Raw genomic sequence first — 24,080 nt, 5'->3', positions numbered from 1 at the left:
CTTCGTGACAAAGCCCCGGCGAAGTGACTCAATGGGATTGTTTGGCAAAGAGTTCTCTTCATGTTGTGGTCGAAAAACTGGTTTTGTTGAGAAAAGCCTTTGTTGCTTTGTTTATTTTAACGCTGGTGGTTAAACACAACGCAGCATTGTGGAACACCTGCTCCGGATTAGAGCTGATAGCGGCTGCCAGCTAATTTTCTCGTGATAATTACCACAGTGAAATTTAATCTTAACTCCAGCCGTTCCAACTGCTTTCAGACTGAGCTGTAAAACGTTGAAATTCAAACGTGTTTCCTCTTGTCGGAAAGACGGATTAATCGACCTTTGGACAAACGGCACACGCTCAGGCAACCAATACACTGGCACGTATGCTTTACCGCGCTAGTTTAGACCACAAATGTGGCATTTATGTGTCTGAAGTCTCGTTGCAGGCTTTGCTTCATCTCAGTAAATGTAAGAGATGCGTATTTTATCAAGCAGTGCCTATGTGACATTAATGAAATCAAAGTAGACCAAACAAGGGGTCCCTTTTTGTAGAGCTGAGTCATATTAGGTTTGATTTGGCGAGGTCTTGAATTCAGACCTCCTGCATCATGTTGACTCATACGTCCACGGTGGCCCAAAGTGGAATAAAATTACAGCGTGTCTCATACCCAGCTGTCTCGCCAGTTGTAGCAGCTTCAGAATGCCAGGCTGCTCACATTTCTGCCTTATCTGGGTTGTAAACCTCTTGTTGACAGACTTGATAAGTAACAACGTATATTTTATGTCCACGTCTTCTTGAAGGTGCAATAAAGCCACATTATTTAATCACAGAAGTGACTATTTGAGCAAAGCGTTTAGTGATTTGGGCATTCACCAATCTTTGATCCCCATTCGGTTCAGGATTATTAGTTCCTCTCCTCCAGTAGGAAGCTGTTGAGCAGTCAGAGGATGGCTACTTCATGTGAGGATTTTCCGATCATGGCTATGAGTTGTACTCTTTAAATAGACACTTCCTTATTAGAGGCTACAGTAAGTGCGTTATGTTTAAGATGTTGTCTCCCCTGATGAATTTTTATGTCACAGTCCAGGCCATGCTGCTATTTGTATAAAGTTCTGGTTTAGGGTTAGCCAGCCAGCCAGCCACCTGTCTGGCTGTACCAGTGCTAACATCGTCCTCTCGCTCCATGTCGAGTTGTCTCACAAGAGTGACAGGCCCTCAGAAGATGAATCTTTACATTAAGAAAGTGAAAATCAATTTAAAAGCCATTTGGCATCTCCTGTCTTTTGATAAGGTTCGGAGTTGGATTCGCACCATATTGCAGAAATGTCCTAAACCTGGCTCACATGTTAAAGGACACCAATTGCTGCACGAGTGGCAATTTGCATATCATGGCTGGTCAATTGAACAGAAGGAAACATGAAATTGCGTCTACTACTCTCTGCATTAATTTCACGAAGGTGGGGGAGGGCGCTGAAATAAATCCGCTGTAGTTGACCAACCCTTAAATTTTCACCCCTGTGTTTTCTTAAGATAAGATAACCATTTAATTGTCCCACACTGGGGAAATTTTCAGTGTATTTTTATGAATATTTTTATATTAATAAAATATTTTAAATTTCTTAAATACTTTGTGAATGTTAATCAGTCTCCTTTGTGAAGAACTACAGAAATCAGAAAATGACTGTTGTGAGGCTGAAATCAGAGCGCTTAGACAACTTAACCAATGGCTCTTACCGTTTACTCGATTCTAAAAGTAGATTTGTTTGAACATCAGTCAATTAGTTTTCGATTAATCTGTGAATTTTGGACGTTATTGTTCATTTCAAAAGCTTTGTTGAGGTCAGTGCAGCCACTTGACAGTTACTGTACACTTATTTCAACCCACTAGTGTGGTAATGGTCCCTAAAGGCTAATGAGCAGCAACCTCTTTGCTACTGTGACCTTGACCATGGTGAGCAAAGCAAGCAGGCAGTTCCAGACTGTTGAACCCCCACCCCCCACCCCATAATAGCCTCACAACGTCATCTTGGCTTTCACTGTCACTGTTTAAGTCTTTGGCACATGTGACCGATGAAAGCGCTGAGCTGTCCACAATCACTCTGACCTGACAGTTTCCTATGCTGATGTTATTCAGCTTCTAATTTTCATGGCTTTGTTTTTCCAGGTCATTTGCTTATGGTTATAGTCAGACCCTCTGTAGATTCTTCCAGTCTGTGTTTGGCCTGACTTTGATCTGCACGTTGGACCTTAATAGCCCATAACTGGTGCGCTATTGCTTGATCAACATGAATGCATGACTCGCCTTGCCCATATCCATTGCCTGCAGTCTGTATAGTGTTTCATTTTCACGTCACGTGTCAGTCATCTGCCATCTCCTGAACTAAGTCGGAAAGAGTTATGGTTTTTGTTGTTCACGTGATTGACAAAAGCTTCCTTTTTTTTTTGTAGTGCTCCTGAATGCATCAGTGTCTGTTGTATCAACTATAATCTCACACACAAACGCCGTCACCCTCCTGATATCTTCTAGCATTATTAATGCTAATTGGCGGACTAGCACAGATGCTGTGGTATTCAACAGCCACGTGTCATTTTGGCTGTAAAAAACAGTTTATAGCTTGTTGGTTCCTCTCTTGGACACTTGAAATGGTCAATTTGAGTCCATGAATTCCTGCGCACTTGCGTGTGTATTCTTCCTTTATTTCTCCACGCTTTTTATTAAAGCCTGTGTTTCGCCACGTTTCCACCGAGCAGTAAATTTCACTTTTCAATTTTTCCATTGTCTTGCAATATGTCGGCCTTAGCAGTGGACCACAGTTTTATGTTGCAGCATACTGAACTGAACCAAGCTTTATGCTTTGCTAAAACAAGTTATCAATCCCTCAATATATTTTGAGTGTAAAGCGTGATTTTTTCATTGTCTGTGAACGTGGATTACCATTCATGCACACGCCGCTCTCCCGAATCCCCATGATTCCATTGTTGCTACGAAAACTGTGGTGATGGTGTTGGAACATGTGAATCTCATTATGCTGCACTGGTCGCCGATCTTTGATGGATCATCCTTGGGGAACTTGGAGTCAGTCTCAGGGTAGAGCACGATAGTGGCTTTGCTAATGAGTAAGTGCATGTTATTAATCGCTCAAGCTCACACTACAGTGTAATAGATGATCCTCACAAAGTGCATGCAGCATCAGCCCAATGCCAGTAGCGGCACACTTTCCTGTGCCACATGAATGGAATAAAGTCACAAAATTGAGTCGGGAATGAAATGGTTTTGTTACTTTATTAGTCATCTCTGGGAGAATAACAGCTAATATTCTTTTAACTTCACTCTGTATGAAGGCATTTTTTTTTCTATTGCTTTATCAATGAGGATCTATAGACCACATGCACGAGTCAGTAGCTGGATGGATGCACACCGCCCCGGAAGGCACTTGGTCTCTTCTCAACAAAGCACCAGCCCACTTTGCAGCAGTTTTCTGCTCTTGACGTCAGCTTGGAGCAAATCCTATGAATACAATGCACACATTTACCAATCAATGCACGTTCCTGTCATGATTTGTTTTGACAAGCATAACTATTGTGGTGTATCATCGAGGTCAGTTGGTAAAAAGAAAAAAAAATGCTAAGTGAGTTTCACCCTACCACCAAAAGACTCGACCTCTGACCCGGATTCACAGCACCTTGTTCTTCAGTGAATTCCGTCAGTTTTTACCCCTCCATCCCTGATCGAGCATCTCATTCACTGAAGCATCTGGAGACTCCAGAGATTAGAGTCCTTGTTTGCGGGTCTATCATAGTACTTATGTTTGCTAACAAGACCGATCAGGCTCAATTTATGGCCTCCATACCCATGCCCCCCCCCCCCACCCCTCCCAAAGTATTTCTGACTTGGCGGATCATGTACAGCCCCAAGCTAAATTGTCTGAAGGGGAGCTGATATGTATTAGCATGCTGAACAAATTCCCATATTTCTTCGCCAAGTTCTCCTCCCATTTGTCAGGCCAGGTCCCACGAGCATCACTCCCCACTCGCCCCAGTGGGATTTTGTTTTCATTAAACGGGGATTATTTGAAAGTAATCTGTGGCTAAATGTGGCATAATTTCAAATTTACATGGACTTTTACGAGCTCGAACAGCGCAACACACTAATCTATCAAGAACAAGAGCAGGAATGTCTTGTTTTGAATTTAAATGAACTAATTAGCATTCTCAGGCTACAGCACGGCGTTTTCTTTGTTCTTGGCAGAATAATGGTTTCAAATTCTCGGTTTCATGTCACAATAAAAATGATATACTAATAAATATTCTGGGTATCTCGAAGATGTTTGCAAAGCATGCCTGTCTGTTTATCAGCAAGAGGTCTTCATCCGTTGAAAAAGAAGAAAATTATTCACAATCATTCATAGTCTGGAGAAAGCCAATTGCTCTTGATTCTAGTCGTTTCAGAATTTTGTAATTGATCCTCATCAAGGATCTCAACCTTTGTCTGAGCAGAACGGCTCGAGCACCTGCTCTGAATGAATATGCATCGCAGTGGTGCTCTTGGCCTTCTTTCTCTTTTCATGCATCCTACTGCCACCAAGTGTGTTGTTCACTAACCTTTGAGCAGACAAAGGGCTTTGAAAGCAACCCAGACTCCTCCGCATCGTCTATTGTGTGGCGAACAATGTTGAGTTCTGATGAGTACTGCTCGGCCTGATGTTGTCATGTCAGGCAGCAGGCTGACGGATGCCTGTTTCCCAGCTGCTCATATGGCGTGGTTCGTGTATGATTTTGAAAAGGTGTTGCGAAAAAGATTCATTTAAACGCAGGATAATGTATCCTTGCAGCTCAGGGTTACCCTGAGACTTTGCTCAAACAACGCCACAATGTACTATTAATCTTGCCATGATTTGGAACGGTAATGATGAATACAGTCAAACCTTGGTTTTCGAACGTCTCTGTTCTCGACCAAATCGGTTTTCGATCAAAAATTTCAAATTTTTTTTATGCCTCGGATTATGACCAAAAATCGGTTCTCGACCAAAATGAGCGCACTTGAATGCGTCACTTGACTCCTCTCGCCTTCCTTAAACGAGGAAGTGATGCTTCCTCGGATACATGAGGAAATGAGGCTTCCTCGAGTAGCGTTCCATTGTGAGCAGACGATTTTTTTTAATTTAAAAGAGCGGGGTTTCGGTTTTTGAAAATTTTTTCGAACAGCCTCTCGAAGGGATTATCGTCGAAAACCGAGGTATGACAGTTTCTCGCATGACTTGGTCTGACATTATACCAAGGCCATATCGTCTTACCTGCCAATAAATTAAAGAGGAGCTAAGGGAAAAATCAAGAAACAAAAATTCTTTCAGGTTCTGTATTTTTACACGGTCACCTTTTGTATTCCTTATTCTGTTTAGCACTCAACAAATAGCGCTGTGTATGAGGTCAAGACCAGTTATCTTGTGGATTAACCCAGCCGACTCTTGCAAGAGTGTTGATAGCCGCCATAGCAAACAGTCTGGCGCTGAGGAAGAAACCATCACCCACCGCTGGTGCTCTGCTGTGGCCATCTAAATTGGCCCAACTCAATTATGTGACCACAGTTATGTGAGCCATAGACAAATGGAGGCATGCATGGAGTTTTTAAACCACTGGCGGTCTCGAGCGCGTCTCCGCCAGGGGACGGCTTAGTCACAACATTTCAAAAGCATCTCCCGAATTCCGTTTGGAGAGAATGTTTAGAGTCCTTTTTTTTTTTGTTGACAATTTGCTGTTTTGGCCCCAAGAATCAAGTCGCTTAGCTGTGTTGTAGACTTTGTTTCCTGTCACTGTGGACTAACCACACACAGACTCTGTCTGCCAAGTCGCTGGCCACCTTGGCCTCCTACTAGGGTTATTGTGCGATTCCGCATCAGACAAGGGCTCCAGTCATCGCGCCCTCCCCAGTGCCTGTAAGGCAACGCTGCAGCCACTCCACGCCTGCTTGTCTCGCCCAGTTGTCTCAGACGGCTGTGGAAAATTGCCTTGGCTGCAGCCAGTCATGCATCCTCCTCCAATCCAAGCCAACGGAAAAGCAGGGCTTTTCTACACCGTATAGGAAAAACAACTGGCAGGAGAGGCGGATCTTAATTGATGGAAGCTATAAAACACTCTTCTTTCTTTTTTTTCTTAAAAAACGCTTCTGTTGAGAAGTTTTCTCGCCCTGTTCTCCTGCTTTCCTTGCCTGTGCTCCGTTACCCAGGGTTACCCCAGGAGGACTGTGATTCGCCTCTGCCTCAGAGCAGGGAGGGAGTTTCCACGTGTCTTCCAGTGTGCGCGTGTGGTTGTGTGTGTGAGTCAAATTCAGCGGGTGTCTGTTGCTTTAAGACTCAACAAGCCTTCAAGGGGAGAATCCACTTTAAGATGACAGAACAGCAGCAAGATTTTGTCTTTGCAATCTCTTCAAGGAGCTTTTAGATTAAAGGCTGGTGCAGCAGAGGTAAGGCATTTTCTGGTCTCTTGTTTTATCTCCCTCTCCCTTTTGTTTGTCCTGGATTAAGAGGTGGCAGGGGTGGTCCGGTTGCTTTTGTGGAGCCTCTTGTTGATATGCACAGGTGTTTGGATGGGCTAATTACTGCACCGAGTCCAAACAAAGTGATCGGCTACTTGTGCTTTAGTTTACATCACAAGTGTGTTGTGTTGAATGGATTACGAGGCCTTCAATGAGTTTTCTGGTAAGCAGAGACGATGAATGGCCTTTCATAATTTCCAATATCACTTGTACCGCGAAGCCAGACCTATACAGAAAGGACTCCAACAAGCACATTGATGAGCTTTTGTTTGGTCCAACCGTTTCCACCACACAGTCATGTCGACTTTTCCGTGACTGATTCATTCAATGGCAGTTGTCATCGTGATGCGGTTCAAATTACAAAAAAATAAACAAGCACGGGTGGCCACCATTTATTTGTATTCCCATCTGGTTGTTCTGCAATAGGAATGAATGTTCTGGTTTTGCACAAGTTTAATTTCAGTCCGTGTCCCAAAGTTGTAAAGTACTCTGCTCCTTCCTGAGCTCACTTGAGAGAAAGTACTGTACTCAGAGGCGGGTCTTGCAGTCTGCGATTTGACAGGAAGAAAGCTGTGCGACTGTGTAAACATTCAGCAGTAATAACAAATGACCTCATGGTTTCGAGTTCACAGCATCTTTAACTTAAAAGGCGAAAGGACCGAACTGGCCGTTGTTGACCCTTTTGCGTGCGTACTTCGGCTGTCAGTTGGCTCATTCATAAACGTTCTCATATTATTAATATTCTGATATTCAAAAGAAAATCCCAATCACGCCACCATTAAAAAAAATAGAACGGCAATTATTTCAGGGTGTCAGCATCAAAGTGTGCAGTCCATTTATGTGTATGAAAATGCCTTTGAATAGGTAATCCGATGGCTCTCGCCAGCCTTTATGGGGCAGTTGAGCGCTGCTAGCTGCTAACGCTGGCTACAGGCGCCGTACAACTTGGTGTCAGCGTAATTATATGTCAAGGTAAGGTTTATTTTGAAATTGGTCTTCTCACCACATGTGACTGTCATCAGCATGAAGAATTGTTGCTGTGGTTAGCTTGACTTCTTCTTTCTAACGGTGTACACGTAAATAAATGGTTACTCGAGGCAGAAAAAATTCATTGGGCATTTATGTTTTTAAACCAGGGTATCTGAATTACTCAAGGATTCATTTCAGCCCAACATACTACACTTGATGTTATATATTTTCTACTTTGTTTTATCTTTCTTGGAGCCCAATAAGCTATAACAAGCTTCTTCCCCCCCCCCAAATCACTGCAGTATCGTCAATTTTGAAAACTTCATGATATTGCTATGTGGCGTTCTGGGGTAGGGGTGAGCGCCTTGCTGTGTCACAAGCTTGCTGCTCCCAATTTTCTTCAAGGTTAGATTCAATGACAAAAACTGTCTGATTTGTGTGTGTGTGTGTGTGTGTGTGTGTGTGTGTGTGTGTGTGTGTTTGTTGATTTTCCAGTTGCACAGTGGCTTTGCTTAAGGAAAATTCACTTCCTAAACTGTTTGTATCAAGTTGAAGTGTGGCCCACTCCTCACTATTTTCCCCAACGCCAGACTAAACATGAAGCCTGCGTGATAGTTTTTCAAGGGCAGCGGCAGAAGAATGTCAGGTCACAGGGTGTCGCGAGGAGCGTCGGTGTCCCCTGGCCCCTGAGCAGATGGCATGTAGGAAATCCATTGAGAAAAGCAGAGGATTGAAGGGGAAGAAGGAAGGAAGGAGGGAGTGTTCAGACTCAATGCCGTAGCTGCAGCAAAAAGGCAGACTTGTTTTGTATGGCCCAAAAGACGCACAATAGTCCAGTTCAAGTCACAGCAGAAGGCGAACGTGTGTGCCTTTAGGTTTGGCGCGCCTTGAAGCCTTTCACCCGTCTCTGTTCTGCCTGACTTAACTCTGCAAGGAAAGTGTCCGTGGCAGAAGAAAGAAGCCCCTTGTTGTTGGCAGCTGCTTTCAGCATTTTTCCTCCCAACATCACTTTGTTCCATATTAGTTGACATGAAAAGAATGGTCGGATGGATGATGTTAAACCGCACTTGTCTAGATTAACTATTCTCGTGTTATTTGACTGGCTATGGTTGCTCAAGCAACCCATGACTAGGATTGGGTGTCGTTTGAGTTTCTCAACTGAACTGTATTTATAGAGCACTTTAAAACAACCACCGCTGTACATGGAGCAAATATCATACATACAACAAAAAAACTCTTGCAGTCCCCCCCCCCCCACCCCCCGCAGGTGTTCAGTTATTAAATGGGCCTATTATCTATATTGTAAACACCAGTAGCGTTTATCAATCAACATACCCTCGAAGTGAACTCATTCATCATTCACTTTGATGGCATAATGTGATACATGTGCCAGTTGTTTTATAACAACCGCAGCAGCAAACTGGGAGAATTTTTTTTGCTTTTTTTTTTTTTGTGACGCAAATGAGCAGAATGCAGCAACATTGCACAGGCGTGTCATATGATCCAGTCACTTGGTTCCCAGATTGCGTTGCGAGATGCAATACATTTAATTAATAAAGTTACACACATTAATCCATATGTGTGTGTGCCTCTTGCTAGTAGTTGAATGTGTGTCATATTTAATTTATTAAACAAAGTAAGTCTTTTGTAAAATAGTGACATGACATGCATTGCTGCCAGAAAACTAAATAATGGAATATTGAGACAGTAACATGTCTGTACTTATTTTATTATTTTTCGTCACCTGTAATAGGAACATGAGACACATTTTGGGAACGTTCGTCACTCCCTTACGTCCATCCAAAGGCTCGGAAGGTTACAAGTTTAGTTTACGTGCCGTGTGTACTTACACTTGCATGGCTTAATCTTTCAGACAAGCATATGTTACTGGCAGGATCAATCAGGTTGTCTTGGAGCCAGGTCTGGGCTGGCGGGAGGGCAGCAGCAGTGGTGGCGGGTGGCTCCGCGGCAGGTCAGGCAGGCACACTCGAGCGCACACTATCGCCTGTGGCCGCCATACAGGCTCGCAGGACATCCCACCTCTGGCGACTATGGGATGCCGACGAGCTGGTGTGCAGGACGGGTGGATAAGAGAGTGTCTCTGCCTCACTGTCAAGCAGGCATATCGGCAGGGGAAGCGGATGGCGCTGGCGCCCTTGCTTGTGACCTTGCCGGTGCTGGAGAACGACTTGAGGGCCGCAGGAGCCCAACATCGGCGCTACACCTGCCAGTAGCCAGTAGAATGCCCGTCCCTTCTTTTGTCTCATCTCTTTGTGGCACCCTGGTGCACACCACCATCGTCAAAATGTGGCATTTCTTCCTCAAATTAGAGACACAATTTCTACCCTGCCAAAATGGTGGTGTTACTTTTGGTGCAGTGCATTTTGGGATGTGTAGTGTCAAGCTCTGTCGGGAGTTGACCCGACATGACCCTCTAACAATTAGTGGGAGCTTCAGTTCGCTCCCTGATTAGCTGTCTCTTCATTTCTTGTAACAGAGTCTGTAGCTGGGGTGACCTTAGCATTGACATAGTTTTTTTTATTTTTCAATTGTGTATATTGAACACGTTTACATTTACGATTCTCTGCAGCGACTCTTTTTCCGAGCAGATTAGAGACACATTTTTTGGTTATTAGAATGTAATCAAAGTACCGTATTTTGTGGGGGCATTAAGTCGCCTGACAGTATAAGTTTTACCAGTCAAAAAATGAAACCTGAAGAAAAAAAAAAGTAAGTCGCTCTGGAGTATACTTTTTTTTTTTTTTTGGGTGGGGGAGATTTACTAAAGCCCAGGCCAAGAACAGTAGAACTCAGACTTGACCTCAAAATCCTCATTCCCAAATTGTGGGTACATTTGTAATATGCGCAGAGCATGCACTACTTCACTCCGACCCTTCGAAAACTCAAAGCATTGTTCCAATGTGCCGTTCGGCTATTCAGAGTGTCCCAAAAAATGAGTACCAGATCACAGTGTATCAGGCAGTACAGTACAGAAGGAAACATTTCAGGTACGAGCCACTGATTGGTTCATAACCTAGGCTGTGTACGGAAATTAATGGGAGGGAAATGTGCTTTTCCATCTTTTCCTAACACACTCACTTTCAGAACGGTTGGTAAGGCGTCAATGAATTTCCAAATGCACCCAGTGATGAACTTCAGCTCGTAACTATAGAGAAGTTTCCCTCTTTGATTTAAAATGGCTTACTTTAACTACAATCCAGCATCTCCTTTTGGCGCTGTAAATCCTTACTGTGGCGTAAGGAAGCCGCATGCGAAACGAGTGACACGTCCCACATTTTTTTGCCGTGACTACTACTACTTCCTCCATTTCTTCAACTTTCTTTTGGCGGTTGATAAATACTTTGGTACATTTCCACCACATTCTTTGTTCAGGTTCCATTCTCCTGTACATGCAAGTGTTTCTTTCCCATTGAGCATTGCATAATTAAATACTGCAAAGCCACCTTGCTGATATTGTTAAAGTCCCCTGGTAGTTTTTGCAGATTCATGTCTTAAAGTACTCTTTAATACCATCACTTAACCCCTAAAGTTTAAGGCATTTGGCAGTGGACTATTTGCCTGGTGCCTGGTAACCCTATACATGCTGTATGTTGCTGTGAAAGCTTAGCATAATTAGCACTACTTGAAACACTTCTACAAACATGAGCGAGCAACATCAGTGACGTGTATGTACTGTAAGTTGGATCAAAGATGCCCCGTTCCTCCATAAAGAGTGCTCCCGGGACATGTCTGGTTTTAGTTCTTGCTCCTGAGCAAATTTGGCAGTGGCAAGTGTGGGGAAAAAGGCCAGGATTCCAAGGTTTAAAAATAAACATATGGGTAAACTGTAGCCAGCATTCAAAAACATTTCCAACATTGAGCAAAGATTAGGTCATTTTGTACTTTGAAACATTGTACTTGGGAGGTGGAGACATGTTTCCAGCATTTAGTTTGATTGGGCAATTGAGAAGCAGTTGGGTGGAGACAACGTTCAACTTGCTGTGCTTTGGCGCACACACACGCAGAGACACACGGTGGCATTATGTTACTCCACTGAAAAAAACTTGGTTCAAGTGAATCTTTTAGGATTTCATGTGAGTCCTCGTTCCCCCTGAATTAGCTGCATATGTTTTATATGAGAGAAACTTTTCCAGCTCTGCAACTGCTTTCACTTTTCGGGAAACGGCGACCAACAAGCTTTCCCCTTCAAATACTGTAAAACATTCACCAAAAGTGAGACACTTTTTAATTCTAGACTAGCCTTATTTATATTTTAATACCATTATTCAACATGGATAGAAACATTTCTCAAGTCCTCTGATGGTTAGCTCTTCTATTTAATTGGCACAGAGGTTTTTATAACATGTTAAATTACAGTGTCGGGTAGTGTTATTGAAGGTACTATCTTCCTCCCTTTCAGATGATCAAGGCCACGTCGGAAATGGTGTACTTTGAGTCATGAGGTGGAGAGATCACGCACAAAGGAGCACCACTTTGAGACACTGAGGCAGGTGAGTCTGAGGGCATGGGTTGGGAAAGCATCTGGCACTTGTCTCCAATGTCTTTTTCATTGATATCAGCTAAAGACACAAAGTGAGAAGTATCTAAAGCAGGGGTCACTAAACATTTTTCGCACACAGGGAATGTCCTTATTCATTTACTTTTTTGTTGTCGTTGTGAGTAAATTTATTGTGTGTAGCAAATGAGCTGGCGTTCTGTCACCTTCTGTAGAGATCATTCTTATTCTTCCCAATTACATGCTCTGTGACTTGTTTTCCAGGCAGCCAGCAATGGGAAATTCTGAGAGCCAGTACAGCATCCAGGGCCTTAAAGCGTCCACTTTTGGCTTCTCTGCGACTCAGAAGCCATACTCACTAAAGCTGGGCTCAGCCACAGATGACCCTCTGTCACCCCACGAATGGTGGAAAAGTGCACCGGTGAGCTCCGGGTATAAGGCCAAATGTGTCAGCAGAGGTTGTCTCTCCCCTCCGAAGAGCCGACAGCCGTACTCTTCTCGTCACAATGACTACGTCTGCAGAGGAGCGAGGGGTAGCCCCAATGAGCACCGCTGGCATAGGCCGACTGGTTGCGGTATACGCAAGCGACATGTGTCAGATGACTATGAAGATAATCCATACGGTGCAGAGCTCAATGGCCATACTTTGACTGGCCAGAGAGACAAACAGCAGGTTTTAGAGAAACAGAGTAGCCCGAGAGTAGTGATCAAGAAGGACGGTAGTCTACGAGTCGAGTTCACCAACACCTCAGGCAGCGATTTCCTCCTGGATGAGGTCTCTGGTCCTGTACAGCTCCTCAAGTTCTCTGCAAATTTGGAGTCCCCCTCCACCCCTAGTTTGCCTGGTTCCGGCAGCAGCGAACCTGACGGGCTCCACAGTGGTCCTCCGCCAGCCTCTACCTCCTCCACTGCCAGAACCAGTAAAGGAAGCTCTCTGAGCTCAGATGGTTCCTGGTATGATTCTCCTTGGGGGGCCAGCACAGACCTTTGTGAGCAGGACCAATCCTGTTCTTCGAATAGAACACAAGTGCACTCCCCTGTCCACCAGCATGTCTCTTTCACTGAGCAGTCTTCCACCGTGTCCATTGTCGGCCTTTATAAAGATTCTGCAATGGCCGCTACCTTCCCCACAACCAAAGACCTATCCTCCCATTTAGAGGCAGCTCCAGTTGAGCAACAGCCACACAGAGCCTCCCTTGCTTCAGTCTTGGATGGCCCCTTGGAGGAGGAATGCTTTGAGGCTCGCCAGTATTCATCTTACACCCTACCCTGCCGAAGACCCAAAGCTCACACCATGAGTGAGGGTCTGGATCAGCACCCCAACCATGAACAGCATCGAGAGCGGGCGGGATCAGAGTTTGGCTTCCACAAGAAAACTTCCATTAAAAAACACATTCGACGTTTCAGTGACTGGACAGGAAGCCTCAGTCGTAAAAAGAGGAAGACCCAGGTAATTGCGGCCTGAATTGTTTTGCATTTACACATTGTGTTTGTCTTTGTGTCGATCATTGGGGTGATTTCTTATCGAGTAGAGGAGCCGTAAATAACCGCGATGTGTTTGGCAATAGTAGCAGGTAGTTTGGCATATTCCTCTCTCATTCGCATCATATTGTGGTCAGTCAAGACATACAGCCAGCACTATTTCTGTTTATCAAAGCGTTTTGTTTTGATGATGGAACCACATGAAAATGAATGTCTGATCAAATGATAGAAAGATGCCTTAATGTGATGGTATCTGGTTTAGTTCAACTAAAATGAGATTACTTGAGAATTTTGAGTCGTTACAAAAGTCGATGCAAAACTATGTAGACATTTGGAACTTCAGATTATGTAGTCTCTATTGTTGGATGTTAGCTTGATTTGTTTTTGTTTTTGCTGAAGCATTTTCTTTTGTTTATGGGGGTTGGGGTCCTTATTCCCCCCCCCCCCCCGAGAAGCATCCAGAGCGTGATTCATAGCTGTTGTAAAATGATACCTGTCAGGTCAGAGAAGATGGTGGAAATAAGAGCAACTCTTTTCTGGCTGGCTCCTGAAAGTTTTGAAGACCAATGTAATTTTTGTTCAAAACCCCAAATATATTTCTTGAAGACACTCAGTTTGACTGACTTTGACACCAATTGTTTCTCCATTCACTTCGGTTGGCCTTGCCTTGTAAAGGCTGGAACATGCTTTTCGGGAAGTTCCAAGAGAATAGCTGTAAGCCCTTGAGAGGCTCGACTGGAGTGAAATTTAATCCTCGCTCAAGACTTAGCCTCATCCTTCTAATGTTAATGAATGACTTATGGGTGTTCTGCGTGTTATCTGGGGCAGATCCTTTGGTCTTCCTTTGCATCCCTCAGAGAGAAAATCCGCTAATAGGGATTGATGTTCAGTCATTTAGTTTTGAGAGAGGACTACAGCAAAAGAGGGCTGTGATTGTGTTTTGCGGACATTTTTTGCTAGGTTGTAGATTTTCCCCCCCGCCTTCATTCAATGGATATTTTGTCATGGCTGTTTTGCTGGACTCTCTACTGACTAATAAGCAGCTTTCACTCTATATTAATGATGTCCCCCTCTATTTCTGTTGCCATGTGGTTGTACTCAACTCTTCATAGGAGTTGGCCATCACTCAGTGAATTTACTTCAGCCTCACGTTCCTGTCAAGTTTATATCTTGTGTTCTATTTGCTTTTAAATTTGTTCTGTGTTCAGGTACTCAAAAAAAAAACAGCTACAGCTGTGGTACATTGGAGAAATTCATTTCCAGCTTATCGGCAACCAGTGTTGTGTTGAGAGTTTAAAGGTCACATTGTTACCAAAGAACCTGGTTCAAATGAGAAACAGATGTGGTACTGACTCTTATATTACCAATGTAGTGTCCAAATATGCCACTAAATCTCCTCTCTGACCCTTGTGGTGCCAGATTAGGGAAGAGTAAAATGCGAAATTTGTTGGAATCTACACACAATCTCATTGCCATTTTTCCATCCATTAAAACTGGGTGATACACGAGAACCAATAAAGGCAGGGGATTACTACGGAGGCACATATAGTGTGTGTCTGCACATTGAAAGATGCACGGCTCACTCCAAACAGTTGCCTGTGCCACAATCGATGCAGCAATCTATTCAAGTACAGGGAGGCTTCATTAGAATCGGAGGGTGTGCAATTCTATCAAGTGTTCATTTGTGGAATTGGGAAGCCACTCCAGGCCATAAATGATGAAAAATTGTCTGCCCCCATAGGGTTCAAACCTCCCCAGGTGCCGTCACAGGAAATTTGCCCCACTTTCTCTGCCTACCGAAAGATCAAGTCACTGTAATGTAGACTTTGAAGTAGGTTGGAGTGATTTGACTCGATGTTTTTAAAAGCGCCTCTTCAACTTTGCAGTGCCTCCTGGCTAATGAAAAGTGCACCGTTTGAGTTGTGTTCCAATTTAGACTCGCAAAGCTTGACATACATATGCAGAGGTTTGTAACGCTCGGGGCTAACACGGTGCCGTTTTAGTAAAATTATTCCGAAGGAAAAATGAACTTGTGAACTTGTTTCTCGAGTGGCATCGTATTAACAGAACACATTGCTCGGGTCGGGGGTCACTGTCTCAGACACCCCTTTATTGTGTAGTTCGCACTTCTCACCTTTCTGTTATTTTTCCACTCAGGAGACCCGGCCCAAGGACATGAGTGACGTCTTTGACAGCGGTGTTGATGGCATGACTGCAGACACCAGCTCACCGTCTCAGGTGTCAAGCCTCTTGTGGTTCCCAGGAGCCCCAAGGACCCAATCATCAGGGGCGATTCACCAATCAACCAGTGATGCCCTCCGCCAGAACATTTATGAGAATTTCATGAGGGAGCTGGAAACTGGTAGTGGACAAGGAGTAAGCGAGAGAAGAGACCCTTCCACGGGTGAGGATGACGGTGATAGCAGCAGTGAGTCAGCTGAAGGCTCTCTGGAGCAGCTGGACCTGCTCTTTGAAAAGGAGCAAGGGGTGGTCCGGCGGGCGGGGTGGCTTTCTTTCAAACCTTTAGTGACGCTGCAGAAGGACAGGAAGCTGGAGCTGGTGACACGGCGCAAGTGGAAACAGTACTGGGTCACCTTGAAAGGTGTGCTTTTTACATGTTGTCGATTTATCTCAAGGCCCTTTCTCATTCTGTTCCATTGTGATGCAAATGACTGTTCATCGATGTATGGTTGTGTGAGTTGTCCTTGGGAAAACTTCAAACCCTCGCCTCAATTCCAATCATATACCTTCAAAATGAACACGCTTTCTTATCCAACACTAGTGCCCTCAAACCTTACAAATCACAGATCCCTCGACACCCTACAAAGCAGGATTAGGGCCATTTTCAGTTCTCGTGTAATGGCCAGCTGTCTGAATACTTTGGTTCCTTTAGTCGAGTTACCGCATCGGCATTGACCATTTTTCTTTCCCTCATTTCATTTCTTGGACTTTATTTAATTGGCCTTTTTGTTCTTTTTCTCACCAAACAAACAGAAGCATATGTGTCGTCATCACTCTCATCTTTTTACAGCGTCTGTCTTTCATCTCCTCTCTTAGGATGTACTTTGCTATTCTATGAGACGTACAGTAAAGGGTCACTAGAGCAAGAGCTCTCACCTCGCTACTCTCTCCTGGCCGAGGACAGCATTGTCCAGGCTGTTCCGGAGCACCCCAAAAAGGAGAACGTCTTTTGCCTCAGCAATTCATACGGAGATATCTATCTCTTTCAGGTAAAGCCTATGACGGATGTAGCTATTGTTTTGTATGGCATGATAGGGCCAGTTCGATGTTAACAAACATGGCAGGGAAGAGTTCTAAGAGCACACTTGCCAGTTGTGCTTACTGACCTACTGTACATATCGGTCTTACCAGCCTTACCACTTAACATAAAAAGCTTGCCAGACTGCATTATGGTTCTCAGACGTTCGGTACATCTAATGGGGCGAGGAGCTCACATGCAAGTCCGCATGTATCGATCCAGCAAAGCATGGCTTGTCATCGGCTGTTCTTGTTGCGACCGATGATAGACTAATAGAAGAGCAATTCTCTTGAAGGCTTATCAGGATGAATGCTGTATTCAACAGGAACCTTTGCCTTGTCAGTTCATCGACTTGATCTTATTCTGACCTCCCCCCCTGCAGGCCAGCAACCAGACCGACCTCGAAAACTGGGTGACAGCTATCCACTCAGCTAGCGCCTCGCTGCTGGCTAAGCGCCAGGGGAAGGAGGATACAGTGCGTCTGCTGCGGAGCCAGGTCCGCGGCCTCTTGCAGAAGATTGACATGGATGGGAAAATGAAGAAGATGGCTGAGCTTCAGCTGACTGTTGTCAGTGACCCCAAAAACCGCAAGGCCATTGAAAACCAGGTGAGCCGGTGTTGTTAATGATGTTGTGGTATTGGTAGATTGAGGGGGAAAAAAAAACATCGTCGAAGAGCCAAACTGGAAGGCCTCAAGTGAATTTTACACGTCCCCTTTCCTGGAAGCGAACATGCAATCATTTCAGACCCTATGTGAAAGTATGTATGTGGCCTTTTTTTGGGGGGCGGGGGGGTTCTGAGACAACCACGTTCTCTGCTGTTTTATTATACAGATTTTTATGACTGTGACTACAGTCTTGTGCTTTTATTTTTGTGGGCTAAATGGCCCAAATGCACCAATCCCCAAATGATTCACTGGAGGCCCAAGGGAACATCTCTCCCGCGGCACCCGATTAGAATTCCAGATGTTTCCTGTTAATGGGTTCTTCACATTCTTTATTATACTACTACTACTATGTATAGTTAATGGGAGAATCCCAAGCTGACCCAGGACTGTGCTGCAGTGTATACAATAAATAACAATAAATGCCAAACCAAACAACTGTTGGACAGAAAAGTTTAGAATGACTTGAGCACATCTTGATATTAGTTATATATATATATATATATATATATATGATTTGTTTTTAAATGACAAAAATGGTCATCTGTGTTCCAGCCCCTTTAGAACTAATATCAAGATGTGCTCAAGTCATTCTAAACTTTTCTATATATAATATATATATATATATGACAGTCGTGCCTGTGGTGGTCGGAGCACTTGGGGCAGTGACCCCCAAACTAGATGAGTGGTTGCAACAGATCCCGGGAACAACATCGGACATCTCAGTCCAGAAATGTGCAGTGTTGGGAACAGCAAGGATACTGCGCAGAATCCTCAAGCTTCCTGGCCTCTGGTAGAGGACCCGAGCTGAATGAGGGACGGACACCACCCAAGTGGTGAGACGAGGATTTATATATATATATACTTTTTTTTTTTTTTTTTTTTAATGACAAAAATTGACGTGTTTGTGACATTAACCTAAAAATGATGTTAACGTTTAAAAAAAAGAACTTTCCCAGGATGACAATTTGTTGTTTGGATATTGGTGCCAGATGGCACTTTTATTCATCAATCCCCATGTGGACGATGAAAGACAGAAGCATCATCTTGTATGTCCACCCCTTGGAGTCACATTTTTCCATTTGTGCCAACTACTCTTTGTGTCCCTTCAAAGAAGATACACATTAATGCCCTCAAAACAAAGAAAGTAATGCATTGTATAGAGAGTGAAATATCTTTTGGGGTTTTTTGTGTCTATTTTGTATCCATGCAGGACACCAGAGGCCTAAGTGCAGAAGATGTGATAGTGTTGGTGTGCTCATATGGTTCCAATTAGCTCCGGTGCCACCTCAGAGTAAATTCAGAGACAGATGTGGTTTTGAGTCAGTGATAGGGTCAGACGTGTATGTCATTTGATGTCGGTGCCCAGAGGCTGATGATTGATTTAACGTTCTGTTGGGGTCATCCAGAACTAACGGGGCACATCTTTGATGTACCCGTCCACCTCCATCCACGTCTACAGGAACCACTGCCAATAGATTGCTTTTGAAGTTTGCCTTTGGTCTTTGTGATTGCAGTGCATTGAACAATTTTCTTGGATTAGTGTGAAATGTCAATAGGCAAGACCAAAGTCTCTGAAAAGAAGGCCGTAATTTTTTTCCTTGATTGCAATAGTTTTTTAGATCATTTTATCAGCTTCTATTGAAGTAATTTCTTGATTGAACCGGTTTCAGGGTAATTAGGCTTAAGTGTGGTCAGGGAAAATGACCACAGCTTTCCAAATAAGTGCTCGGTAGCTTTAAAAAGTTATTTTTTCCTTAATAAATAAAGTAACCATTCAAAAGCTGTATTTCACGCTGTTGAGGGCTGTCTTGGATGTTTATTTTGTTTGATGCTTTGAAACATAAAAATGGGGAACCCATGAAAAGTAAGCGTTTAAGAAAAGGACAAAGACACCGCAGTTACCAGCATCCAATTATCGTCTTTCAATCGTTTTTCTATATCAGTCTGGTGTTAGTAAATGTTTACACTTATGCGTGTAAATACTGTGTTAGAACGCATGGTCTTTTTTTATGACTTGTGCAACGAACAAATCTCATGGAAATCATGGAAACAATATCACAAATCGGAGGCTTAATGTGTGGCATAGAAATTTTGTTTCCTAGACTTTTTCTTCATCAAATTTGATTGTGATGATTTTATCCAGAGGTTCAAGTTGAAAAGTCTGAGGTTCATAAAGCACCACACGTGCGTCCCACTTCACTACTTCCCTTAATCCTGCAGAAGGCCATGAGAGCGAACGTGCCCCATTGGGACAATGCCAAGGGGTCTATTATTGTAAATGAACTCACAGTGCAGGCGAGACCTATTAAAAGTCAGTTGCTTTCGAGGGTTGTTTTGCCCAAGTGTTCTCGTTAAAATGAGTCTCAAGCCCACAAAACGAGCACTTAGCCACTCTTATATGGGGCAAAGCAGAATGGGGGAGGGCAACTGTAAATAATAGGGGTTAAAGGCTGGTCTGTGCAGCATCACCATTCCTCCAGATTTAGCTATAAATGCCCATTTCTATGCTTGATATCGAGCCTCTAACGTATGCCCTTTACCTACATCAACATCTGGAAGCAATTGCAGCTTGATGTGGGAGCACTTTTCTGACCCTTACTCCTTGTCTGGCTATCCCTTTTCCTCCTCCCTCTTTTACCTTCTGTCCTCACTTCTACACAATCGCCATTCCTAGCCACCGACCGGCCAACCACGGAACCCTGAAAACTAAAAGTGTTCCCCACTCTCGCCCTTTAGATCCAGCAGTGGGAGCAAAATCTGGAGAGGTTCAACCTAGATCTTTTTCGGATGCGCTGTTACCTGGCCAGTCTGCAGGGCGGTGAGCTACCCAACCCAAAGAGCCTGCTAGCAATCGCTAGCCGCCCAACCAAAACCACCCTGGGCCGTCTCGGGATCTTCTCGGTTTCATCCTTTCATGCACTGGTGAGGAAAGCCAAGGCGGGTCGGAGTGAACGACTAATGTTGAGATCCGTTTAACATTCCTTTGATTTGAATTGACCTTATGTCCAGCAGCAACCTTGAGCATCATTTTATCATTGGAAAATAACTCTTGCAAATCTGCTGATGTTACGGAAGCTTAAATCTAATTAAGATGATGTGATTAGAGGGACTTTCAGTTGAGCCGAATGATTACAGTCGTCATATTGGTGTTTTGTTCAGATTTGTTCCAGAGATGAGGCTACGCTGCGCAGGCGCTCATTGTCACGGACTTTCCGAAAGCACAAGCGAGGCCTTTTTTCTTCCCTCAAAGGCCTTGACACCTTGACAAAGAAGGGCAAAAGGGTCTCTGCATCACAGGTACGGCCACACAAAGTATTGACACTGGTGGCTAAGATCTCGATTTCACAATCGACTGGTAGCCTCCGGACTGGTCCCAAGTTGATCATGGGGGTGGGGGGGGGGGTGAAAAAAATGTGTGTCTGTCCGTGTGTGTTATTAATATTTTGTTCTACTGCACACTGCACCCTAAGCACCCTATCCGTTTAAATTTAACCAAAAAAGTATTTGAAAAATAAAATGAAAAAGCAGGTCACCTTGAACCTAATGCGGTGCATGATTTGCATCACTGAAGGTTGTTAGCGGGTCTCCAGTGTCCAATTGCAGCTTTTTTATTCTCATGCAAAGTTTGTTTCGTGTACAATTCACCGATGGCATTTATTTTCATGCTGTGGGTTGAGGGTCCAACAGCATTAATTCTACCTTGAAATTTCTCCCAAAACAATCTCCCTTAAAACACAGACTAATGAAAGTCTGGTATACATCATGCAGGATAATAATGCAGTTTACTTGTATAAAGAACTGACCAGATATTCACATAATGCAACCGTGTAGAATTCATTTATTTATGTACATGCTCGCGTGCGCGCGTGCGCGCGCGCACACACACACACACACACACACATACAAAGTTGTTCATTACAGGGGCAACATTACTTGATAAGCCTTGAAGATCTATATATTTTTTCCTCTTGTTATCTTTGTCTGATATTTACACCTTTGACGGTCTTAAACGTTAAAGTGGGGAAACTATGCTTCTCCCACCCAATGCCCCCCCCAAACAAAAACACAATTTAAGAAGAGGGCAAATACTTTTTTTTTCATGGCCTCAGTCCCCCATTTCCTTTCTCTTTATGTTCACAGACCAGCTTTCTATGAACAAAAACACAAGGGAGCAATCTTAATCCATGTCCCAGGGGGCAGGTTTAAATCCTTCCAGGTTTGCTGTTACTTTTACTTATTGATATAAGAATGCCCTGCGTGTGTGTGTCTGTCCGTGTGCCTATTTTGGGAAACATGGCAGGAAAGAAAATGCTTACTTTTAGTTGAGCTTTTCTGGAACTTTGCTCATTAGTTCCAGAGTTAAGTAAGTGAACTTACCATCATTAAGTTGCGAGCTCATCCTACTTTCTTGAGTTACGGGGTCACCCCAAATCTTCACAAGCTGCACCATTGACTCCTGATTGTTGCAAAATGTTCTCGGGTCCCATTTCATTTTGCTGCTATCCCATTGCCTCCTCCGTAATATCAGTGTTTGACCAGTAACGGCAGTCTGTCAGTAATGAGGTGTGTGTGTGTCTGGGTTTGCGCTATGATTTATTTAATTTTTTTTTTTTCTCGAGACAATCTCAAGCCGGCCACTCTAATGAGACACAATTAGGATTACGCGGTGCAGGAGGCCGAGGTGGCGCTGCAGCACAAACATCAAAGTTTGTTTCGTGTACAATTCACCGATGGCATTTATTTTCATGCTGTGGGTTGAGGGTCCAACAGCATTAATTCTACCTTGAAATTTCTCCCAAAACAATCTCCCTTAAAACACAGACTAATGAAAGTCTGGTATACATCATGCAGGATAATAATGCAGTTTACTTGTATAAAGAACTGACCAGATATTCACATAATGCAACCGTGTAGAATTCATTTATTTATGTACATGCTCGCGTGCGCGCGTGCGCGCGCGCACACACACACACACACACACACATACAAAGTTGTTCATTACAGGGGCAACATTACTTGATAAGCCTTGAAGATCTATATATTTTTTCCTCTTGTTATCTTTGTCTGATATTTACACCTTTGACGGTCTTAAACGTTAAAGTGGGGAAACTATGCTTCTCCCACCCAATGCCCCCCCCAAACAAAAACACAATTTAAGAAGAGGGCAAATACTTTTTTTTTCATGGCCTCAGTCCCCCATTTCCTTTCTCTTTATGTTCACAGACCAGCTTTCTATGAACAAAAACACAAGGGAGCAATCTTAATCCATGTCCCAGGGGGCAGGTTTAAATCCTTCCAGGTTTGCTGTTACTTTTACTTATTGATATAAGAATGCCCTGCGTGTGTGTGTCTGTCCGTGTGCCTATTTTGGGAAACATGGCAGGAAAGAAAATGCTTACTTTTAGTTGAGCTTTTCTGGAACTTTGCTCATTAGTTCCAGAGTTAAGTAAGTGAACTTACCATCATTAAGTTGCGAGCTCATCCTACTTTCTTGAGTTACGGGGTCACCCCAAATCTTCACAAGCTGCACCATTGACTCCTGATTGTTGCAAAATGTTCTCGGGTCCCATTTCATTTTGCTGCTATCCCATTGCCTCCTCCGTAATATCAGTGTTTGACCAGTAACGGCAGTCTGTCAGTAATGAGGTGTGTGTGTGTCTGGGTTTGCGCTATGATTTATTTAATTTTTTTTTTTTCTCGAGACAATCTCAAGCCGGCCACTCTAATGAGACACAATTAGGATTACGCGGTGCAGGAGGCCGAGGTGGCGCTGCAGCACAAACATCAATTATGAATAGCCATATGTGATCGATGGCATTCCCCATTCTTCCCATAACCCCGCAGACACAAGCATATGGGCGCTGTAAAAATGCAAAATATTAGATGTCCTTCCTTAGGTTTTGGGTGGGTTTTAACCCTCAAATGTCTTCATTTTCTTAGTACAACGTTTAGTTCTCTTATCGTGAAAGCTAATTAGGCAAAGTAAATGCCAGGAGTTGTAAGGGGGCAGGGGATTCCTGGACATCTGCTGCTTTATAAAAGAGTAATGTAGCATTTCTCTATGACTGTTCTCCGCATGCGAGTGACGGTACGCATTTCTTGAAGGATTTAGTCAGTCGGCTATCAAAGAAACAACCTAGCCATTGCTATACACACTTATGCGACCTTATTTAGGCTTTCAAATTTCGGTCAAATCCATTTTCCTGCTTTTGCTTATCACTCGCTTTCCCAATTTCACTCCCGATTTGTCTTACTTCTGCGACTTCTTCATCAAACCCTCTTTCTCCTCGGAGCAGAAATATCAGAATGGTATGCTTGGCAACCCTTCTGCCACAGTTTCCACACTGACTCATCCGTGTTGACTTAAGCTCATTTCACCTCGCGCTCGACAATCTTGTCCCAGAGTCATGCTTTCCCCGTCTTCTCCTCCCACTTGTTTGAGTCCTATCATCCCCTTGAGCGGAGCTATATGTATACCGTAAGAAGCTGGCCTGCACTGGGCTGTGGGAAGTAGGCCAAAGCGGTCTGAGGATTTGTGAGAGAGTTGGTAATGCATTCTAAAATTAGTCCGTTTACAGGAGAGGGACCCTGTTTACAGCCACTTTATACTCCTGTAAGGGGTGGGAGAGCTACGAATGCATGAGGGTGGGGGCGCTTAATGCTATCTGC

General features: G+C 43.8%; 1 protein-coding gene across 3 annotated transcripts in view; it reads left to right on the top strand.

The window, feature by feature from the left end:
* tiam2a (TIAM Rac1 associated GEF 2a) overlaps positions 1–24,080 on the top strand; it is an 88,639-nt gene that overhangs the window by 31,161 nt on the left and 33,398 nt on the right. The window contains exons 1-8 of one of the 3 annotated variants that reach the window (XM_052086829.1): positions 6,261–6,446; positions 11,908–11,998; positions 12,268–13,453; positions 15,643–16,087; positions 16,543–16,715; positions 17,127–17,351; positions 20,148–20,333; positions 20,571–20,708. In XM_052086829.1, the coding sequence (XP_051942789.1) occupies positions 12,278–13,453; positions 15,643–16,087; positions 16,543–16,715; positions 17,127–17,351; positions 20,148–20,333; positions 20,571–20,708 (2,343 nt within the window). In that variant the 5' untranslated portion in view covers positions 6,261–6,446; positions 11,908–11,998; positions 12,268–12,277. Of the gene's footprint in view, positions 1–6,260; positions 6,447–11,907; positions 11,999–12,267; positions 13,454–15,642; positions 16,088–16,542; positions 16,716–17,126; positions 17,352–20,147; positions 20,334–20,570; positions 20,709–24,080 lie in introns of those variants that run through there. The other 2 variants (XM_052086827.1, XM_052086828.1) reach the window with 2 other exon arrangements.

Source organism: Hippocampus zosterae, chromosome 14 (assembly GCF_025434085.1).
Source record: "Hippocampus zosterae strain Florida chromosome 14, ASM2543408v3, whole genome shotgun sequence".
NCBI classification, from domain to species: Eukaryota; Metazoa; Chordata; class Actinopteri; order Syngnathiformes; family Syngnathidae; genus Hippocampus; species Hippocampus zosterae.
Note: the sequence above shows the minus strand (reverse complement) of the source record. Positions and strands in the feature narration are given on the sequence as shown.